The sequence below is a fragment of the Echinops telfairi genome, unplaced genomic scaffold (genome assembly GCF_000313985.2).
Source record: "Echinops telfairi isolate 266 unplaced genomic scaffold, ASM31398v2 ScPeMD7_2010;HRSCAF=2546, whole genome shotgun sequence".
NCBI classification, from domain to species: Eukaryota; Metazoa; Chordata; class Mammalia; order Afrosoricida; family Tenrecidae; genus Echinops; species Echinops telfairi.
In genome coordinates, this window is record NW_022105908.1 from 4,742,380 (window position 1) to 4,750,923 (window position 8,544).

The 8,544-nt window shown below is 51.1% G+C and overlaps 1 protein-coding gene across 1 annotated transcript in view; it reads right to left on the bottom strand.

Annotated features, from left to right (window-relative positions):
- Positions 1-8,544, bottom strand: part of SHISA6 (shisa family member 6) — a gene marked incomplete at its 5' end in the record, with an annotated part of 389,310 nt that overhangs the window by 348,346 nt on the left and 32,420 nt on the right. Inside the window, one exon of the mRNA XM_004709342.2 lies at positions 6,277-6,437. Within this exon, the coding sequence (XP_004709399.1) occupies positions 6,277-6,437 (161 nt within the window). The remainder of the gene's footprint in view (positions 1-6,276; positions 6,438-8,544) is intronic.

Below are 8,544 nucleotides of genomic sequence, written 5' to 3' on the forward strand. Positions count from 1 at the left end.
TGACCCTGGTTAGAGCACTCCTTTAGACTGGGCTAGTCTGGGTGACGGGCTCTCGGCGGCCAGGCCGGGAAGTCAGGCTCCCAGCTGCTGTCCCCACTGAGCTGTGGAGTCCTGGGTCTGTGCCGGACAGGAGGAGTGGCCAGGCCATGGATCTCGGGGAGAAGCCTGGGCACTGAGAAACCAGGTCCCCCCAGAGGCGGCAACTCCCAGTGACCAGCCCACGGTCTTGGTAGAAGCTGCCCAACATGCCACTATGTAAGCAATGCTGATACTTTAACTCCATTATCCGTCCAGGTAAAGGGCGAGGGACATCATTCACTCCATGGCCAAAAAAGCTACTGAGCAGCTGTGATTTATTTCAAGCATTGCTCTTGGTTCATGGGCAACGGCAGCGTTTCAAACAACGCAGCCTCTGCGGTCATCATGGAACTTACAAGGCCACGTCTTCGGAAGGGAACAGAGACAACAAACAAGTGAACCAGCACAGAGACGATGCTCGATGGTGCTGCTCAGTGCTAGGCAGAAGATGAAGCAGGGACAGGGATAGATGGAGAGGCTGTGACCGCCTCTCTGAAGTTTGAGCAGCCACATTTCCCAACCCAGGTATTTGCTGCAGCAAAGTCTCCAGCCACAGAGACCAGGAGGGAGAACACCCCAAGACGAGCACACGGGGTGAACCGGAGGAACACTGAGAAGGCCAGGGGATATGAAGGCAAGAACCAAAGGGTTGCAACAAGTGCGACCAGAAGACATGGAGATCTCAGGCCACGGAGGGCTAGGGCACAGCCCTCACGACTAGAGGGCCCTTATTCCAGTCTCTTTGAAGCTTCACTTGGAGGTCGATGGTTCAAACCCACCAATCACGCTGTGAAAGAAAGATGAGACCATTTGCTCCCCTAATAATTGAGAGCGCCTCTGAAAACCCTAGACACTATAGGGTCCCAATCTTATTTGGCCTACTGCCTCCTTTTCAGGAACAAACAAACAAACAATCAAACAAAAACTTAGTGCCCACCACACACACAATTAAACATTTTTGGTACTGTAGCCCCTAATCCAGGCCAAAGTGTAGGTATCTGCTTTTGCAGCCCCCCCTCCCAGATCATTCCCGTCCCCCAAGGGGGTGGTAACTCCTACTGTGGGAAGCACTGCTATCCAGGGTCATTGTCCATTGGAATGGACTCAGTGACCATGGGTTTGGCTTCTTTGAGCTCTTGATGCCCTTGGCTTGTGATCAGCTGCCTTTGTTTGACTCGGCCCGACTTCACCGCTGAAGCAGACTTTCCTGCTAATGTGGGATTAGGAGCTTCGGCATCTAAGACACGGGACAGGATCCACTTGCCATCACAAACAGAGGGCCTCGGGGCGCACTCTGCACCCAGGAAGTGCTCAGTCAATGCCAGCTGTGCAACACGTGATGCCAACGTCTCTAGGATTATTAGGCCAGAACTCCCTGCCCCTTCCCAAACCAAAGCACAGGTATGTGCTTTCCAGCTCCGAAACACTCACTCAGCCCCCAGGAACCACACCTGACCTCTACAGGACACACAAGGGCAAGACCAAACCATAGGAAGACTTGGGTCAGAGGACTTTTGTCCCAAATACCACCCCCAGGACGCCTGGCTTCAGGCCTGACCGATGCCAGGCTTGCTCCCACTCCTTTGATCTTTCCCTACACCTTGAGGACAGTACAGCCGTGGGAACTACTGGGCGTGTGCTCAACCCCAGGACCTGTTTAAAGCACCTGTTTGATTTAACTCGGTATGTCCTTCGAACAAAAGAGGCGACTGGTACTAACAGCATCAATGGCACATGAAGACATTCACAAAGGCGAAGTCACTGGTCCAAGTTCGTATCCATAGTTAGGGACAGGTAAAAGAATGGAGGGGAGGTAAGAGGAGGAGGTTTCAAAAACGTTGTGGGGAAATGGAATTAAAAGACGGTGGAGTTTTCCCATGACCCCTTGGAAGCCACCTCATCTCTCACAGTCCGCACTTTCCCAGTGTCTCTGATTTGAACCGCTAAGGGGCCCCTCAGCGAGCAGATTCTCATTTAGCTGAGGAGGTACAACCTGAGGGTCTGCATTTCTAATAAGCTCCCAGTGGCGGCTGCTGCTGCTGCTGCTGCTGCTGGACCTTGGGCCACATTCTGAGCAGCAACGTGTTCTGTGTTGAGGCTGCGATGCTCCCTTACATTTCTAATATCCTTCCTTAATGCCATGGTGGGCGCCAGCCACAGAGTCTGCACTCCCAAACCGCCAGCCACTCTGAGGGAGAAAGACCAGGCTTTCTACTCCCGTAAACATGTACATGTTCGAAAACCCCAGGGGCAGTTCTACTCCATTCTGTAACACCACTAGGGGTCTGCATCCACTCCAGGACAGTGAGTTCATTAATATCCTTCTAGAATATTCTGGTCACCTTATGTCTGTGACCAGTGCTTTGCTTATTTTATGGGTAGAAAGGTTTACAGTGAAACCCTCTCTTTGATCGTTCATCCAAAGTTTTGTTTAAATGTTTGTTCAGATTGCAGTGCCTTGTGGTAAAAGGGCACCAGATATTGGAAGAAGTGCTTGTCAGTTATAAACTGTAGGAGTTGCAGCTTGTTACCAAATTGCTTTCAAATTTAAGTGTCTCCATTGAGAATGCTTTCTGGGTCAAGGAAGCAATTCCTGACTCGTATAGAAGGGAAAAATAAGCAATGAGAGTTCCCATTTGAGAAACAGAGGGAGGGATTTCTCAAAACACAGACACGAATCCTAGAATTATAAGCTTCCCTTCACAGATCATGAGAGGAGACGGCAGATATGGAATCCAGGAGAAAGGGCAGGTCTTGCAGCCCAGGGAAGGGCACTGAAGGTCAAAACAAAACTGTCCACTTAGTCTGGGTTCAGAGGCTGCAAACCAGCTCACTGGTGAATGAGGCGGAGAATGGCCCTGCAGCCAACCAGTGGCCGGCGATAAAGGCCCAGTGGTACCTCTGATGCCACCATGGCTTCACGTTCCAGAGTGGCAGATGAACCTCTGCACATGCCGGGATCCACATCCGGGAAAATGGAAATACACAAAATGAGTGGTAACACCGTGTCCCAGCAAACCAAAGCCTGAGATAGCAAGGGATCATTCAGAACGATGCTTGTGCCCCTGTAAGAGCTTTCCATACGCCCAACCCCCCCTTCCGCCGTGGCCCCGCCCCCCCTATGGTGCACATCCCCTCTTCCCACCACCACCAAGTCCATTTTGGTTCATATGGGCCCTCCGGGGCAGAGGAGAACCGGTCCCTTCAAGACTCCGTGAAACTTTCTGGGAGTGGTGGGCCGGGCAGAACTTCTGAGCTGGCAGTTAGCAGCCCAATGCTAAACCCACCGTGCCGGGCACGCTCTCTTCCAGAGCCTGGAGAGCCTCAACCCCGCTCTATGGGGGCAGCATCACCAGAGAACTTTCAACACACTCCCTCGCCAGCACCAGTGACAGATCATCCCCAGTGGCACACCTCCACCTCTCACTCCCATAGGGACGTTGCCCACCTGCTCTCTGACGTTGCCGACAGCTGCCCTCCAGCTGGGACCATTGAGCCAGCCCCACTTGTGTCGCTCGTCACTCCAACTTTTCCCGGCTACAGCTCCGAACCCATTGCACAGGCCCGGAACTAAAGTCAGGCTAGAGGAGAGCCGTAGGCACCTCTTCAAACTCATCTGCCAATTCCACTGGAAGACTTAAAGACTCACTCGGGACTGGATTTCTAAGTTCACTGATAACTGGGAGATTTCCCTGTAAAGCATACTCTCTGGGTGTGAGACCCAGGCCTCTTTACTCTTTAAACCCCACCCCCACCCCGCCCCGCCCCACCCCTGCCCGTGTTCCAGGTAACTTCATTCGCTCACAGTCATTCGGTCGATTCCAACTCAAAGCCGCCACAGAGGACAGGGCAGGAATGCCCCTGTGGTATCTCTCTCCGAGATAGTACCTCTTCGTGGGAGTAGAACGTCTCATCGGTCTCCAGGGGTGGTTTCAAACTGCTGACCTTGTAGTTAGCAGCCCAACACACAACCACCGCACCACCAGGCCGCCTCTGGTGACTCCAAGGTGCAGCCACGTGTGAGGACCTCTGGTGTGACCTTCGGATGGGCTCAGTCGTCAGCTGTGAGGGTCCGTGTGGACCAGCCCTTTTTCATCCTGGCTGCCAGGCTAGAATCACACTGGGGAGGGGCTTCTATGGCCCAGGAATCAGCATAAGAACTTGCTAAGTGCTTCTAATGTTCAGCTAGGTAGATAAAGCCAGAGGTCTAGATGCTTTAGCTTACCTTTCAAGGGTCTGTGATTTGGGATGGATGAAAACACACCTAGATTCTTTAACATGCAGGTACCTCAGATTTACTCTTAAATCAGGGGTATCCCCTTGAATCATATGCAAAACATTGGCTGCATATGTCTGCACATATCTATCTATGCGTGTTTCTTTGTTTTCAGGAAAGGAGTCCTGATTGCACAATGGTTAAACACTCAGGTCATAACTAAAACAGACAGCGGTTCAAATCCACCATTGGCTCCTCAAGAGACAAGGTTTGGTGAACTGCTCCCCCGAAAGTTACAGCCCCAGGAACCTCAGGAGGCCGTTCTCAGCTGTCCTACAGGGTCGCTGTGAGTTGGAATCCACTGAACAGAACACAAAAGCAAACAGAATGTTTGAAGAATGAATCCTCCCTCAAAAGATTTAACATTATCCCCTTAAAGGCAAATAGAAGGTTTCTGACTTAAGACAGTGAAGGGATTTAAAAAATACATTGATCTAAGCAATCCCTTGCTTTGGTCTTGGATTTTTTAAAAAAATCATTTTCTTGGGGATTCGTACAATTCTTATCACAATCCATACACACATCCACTGTGTCAAGCACATTTGTACATTTGTTGCCATCATCACGCTCAAAACATTTGCTTCCTACTTGAGCCCTTGATATCAGCAACTCATTTTTCCTCCTCTCCCCCCACTCCCCCTTCCTCTGGTCTTAGATTTTTAAATGCATCTCCTGACATCTAGTGGTTGTCTACCCTAATTGCAGGATTAGTTCAGCTCAGATGATTGCTGATATGAACATCAGAGAAGAATCTGTATCAAGAGGTAGGATCTAGCCACACTCACCGTGAGAAAATGATTTTCCAAACTGCACTCATAACAAATACCCGCAGATACTTTAGATTCAATTTCTCAACCGGATTAGGATTTTAGGGCTTTCTAATCCTGTTACTGTTTGCTTTGATTTAAACACCGGCCCTCTCTGTTATGAGCTATATGGGATCAGAATGTTACTTTGCACTTGTATAACCTGGGGACAATATAAGAAACTCAAAGATTTCTGTGAAGAATAAATAACACGACGCAGATGACATGTCACAGCGCTGCTTAGCACAGAGCAGGGTGCTGGTTTTGATTACTGTTGTTACTAACATTTTTACTCTTACTCCCATCGTAGTGACCTGGGTTCAAGTCCCTCCATCTCCTCAAGAATCTGTTGTTGATCTCTCAGCTCTCTAAGAAGCTCTGCCCAGATTGCTTCATAAGATTACAGGATGATCTCAGTCAAATAGAAGCCAGACCGTGATTTTAAGGCAACTCACCCCATATCCAGAGAACTGACAGAACACAGAAAGGGCCTCCCTAAAATGCAGACCTCATTCTTACCCCCAGGAAGTGCTCCTGGAGGCAAGGTTTCACAAAGCGATTGATACCTTCCCGGGGTGGGGGTGGGGTGGGGGCAGCACTGGAATGATCAGGGCTTGATCCTGGATTCATGGGCTATAGAAAAGTTTTTAATTGCCAGGCAGACAATGAGTAATTTTGTTTTCTTAAAAGGGGAGGTAGGCCAAATACATTTTGGAACCTGTGTCTTGAGATAGCAATACCCGAGCGGCAATTTGCACACACCCTCCATATTTATCAATCTAAGTGCAGGAGGTCACCATGCATCCGAGTGGACTTGGTGGCACCAGTAACTCATGTCCAGTGTGTGACCGGAGCGGGCAGTAGCACCTTCCTCTGCCATCTCCATGGCTGCTGCAGACTCCTGAACCACCAGTCCAGACTCTGGCTACAGTCTCCCCCCATTGGCAACCCTTCCCAGGGGACCCAGCCCCCAGACCCTGCCACATACCGGTCTTTGATGAGAAGGCCCCTCAGTACAGGCTGCTCAGGGCCCAGCATTCGAAAGGCAGGGGAACCCCCACAAACTCTGTCACCTGCCTGAGGCTAAATGTATGGTAAGGCTTGTCGGCGGCTTACCTGGGGTCTGCTTGGCCGTACGCACAGGGGTGTAGTGGTTTTTGGAGGACGATCTGACTGGCGTGTTCTCTTTGGGAGAGGTATCGATGGCCGGGATCGTCTCTCGTTCACAGTGTGCTATGGGGATCGGTCCTTGTTGCCGCAAGATGTCAGCCAGAGCCCTAAACAAGGAGGAGATCACACCGTGAGGTTCAGTGAGCCGGCAAGTGAGCGTCCACGGCCACAAAGGAAGCACACAGCGATGGCGCACGTCCAGGGGCCCTTGGACCCCTGAGCATCAGAGAAGACAGTTGACACCCACAGCTTCATCCGATGCGGTCCCAGGGAGAGGCGAGAGGGTGTCATGCCGGGGGCACAGGCCCTCAAAGACTGAGTGCAGTTTTTTGCTCCCTTTTCCTCAGCTCACACCTCAGCTCCAAGGGCTTTCAAAATACTGACATCTAAACTCACTCCCTGCCAGAGGGTTACTTCAGTACCTGGCTATCCATTCAGGAAATGCCTGGAATAGGTGGGCTCAAGCTGAGTAGGCAGTTAGTAGTATCAGCCCCTCCCCCCCCAGACACAATACCCCACCCGCCGCCCCACTGCATCCCCGTTTTAAAAAAATACACCGAGTAGCTTGTATAAGTTGCCAGTGTTACAAATGGATATAAGACCCAGCTCTTGCCATGAAAGAAAGGCACCCCTTTGCTGCACAGGCAGGGCATGTGCATGGCAAGATTTACACCCAAGCCCACAGGTATTTCAGAGAGCCCATGCAAGCTGAAGCTAATGAAGGGAATGATTACAAACAGGATGGAAACCACTCAGACAGGTATAGAGAGGTGCACCTGTAGCTGGGAAGACCCACCCTCTTGATAAGAAATCCCGGTACTCAGAGGAAAGCCGTCTACTCACTCAACAGCTGGTTCCCATAATGCAACTACGCTGATTGAGAACTCAGTGTCCCTCGACCCCTGCAGGCACAGAGGCAAACAGGACACCCCTCTTGCCATCTGCCATTGTGGGCTGCTGACTCAATGACAGCCATTTCACAGTGACGCGCGCCCAACAGAACTCCACAGTGTCCACGCCTGAGCCACGCCTGGGGATCCACGTAGGGAACGACCACGGTGACCCCAGGCCTTTTCCTCTCTGCTGAAACCAGTTCTTCATCAGAGCAGACAGGTGCTGCCTATGGATGAAATGCACCGGCCAGGAATCAAGTTTCAATCTCTCTCAAGGCAGGCGACCGTTCTACCAGTGAGCCAGCACGGCGCCATTTCTGCTATCCAGGGCTCGTAAAACTCAAAAACCAAACGCTGCCATCAAGGCCATGCCACTCACAGCAACCCTGTAAGACAGGGTACAACTGCCCCCGTGAGTTTCTCAGACTGGAACTGGTTGTTTACGGGAGAAAAAAAAAAACCAACCTTTTTTTTTTAAAAGCAAAAGGGAAGAAATGTATTGGAGCCCATACGGGAAACCCTAGAGGGGCCCAGCATACCCTACTGTGTAGGCGGGCCCAGCAAAGGGTCACACCATTCACTGTACCCCCATGTCCCAGAGGGACTCCCCTTGAGCCAAGCCCCAAAGCCCCAGGACTGGCTGGGGCTGGGGACGAAAAACCCCGTCTTACTCCACACGTGGCTAAATGGCAGAGAGTTGGGGGACAAGCCGCAAAGTGTCCTCCTTTGGTACTTGCAATTTCAGTCCCAGGTCCCCTTTTTAATAAGGTGCCCAGATTTTAACATTGGCAAAGTGGGACAAAAGAGGGGCACCATTGATAAAACTCATGTCCTGGCGAAAGAGCCACATGGCAGCCGAAAACCGTATATCCTAGCTTGTCATGCATTCTTTCCAAAAATCGGGACTTTTAAAAAATGCCACAGGACACAGGAAAAAAAATTGTTAAAAATCAGGACTGTCCCGCCAAAAGCGGGATGTCTGGTCACCTTACCTCTGGATCACACATGTTAATCTGGGTCCGGGCTGTTTCTTAGGCAAGGAGCCAAACCAGGCCTCTTCTTATTCAAAGCATGTCCCTGAGACACCCATGTGACGCCAGGCTCCTCACATCTTGTCTCCAGGAGCCTGCGCTGTGGCCGCACAGCCCTGAGGAGCGCCCAGTCAGCCTCCGTGCTCTGTCTCCTCGGAAAGGGAGGACTGAAGGAGTTAATTTATTGGGCCAACCTGGCCGATAAACACGTGAGGTTAATTGAAGGGCGGAGGGATAAATGGTTCCGTGAGCCTCGCTTTTCTAGTTCTCGGGTCTCTTGCTTTCTGATG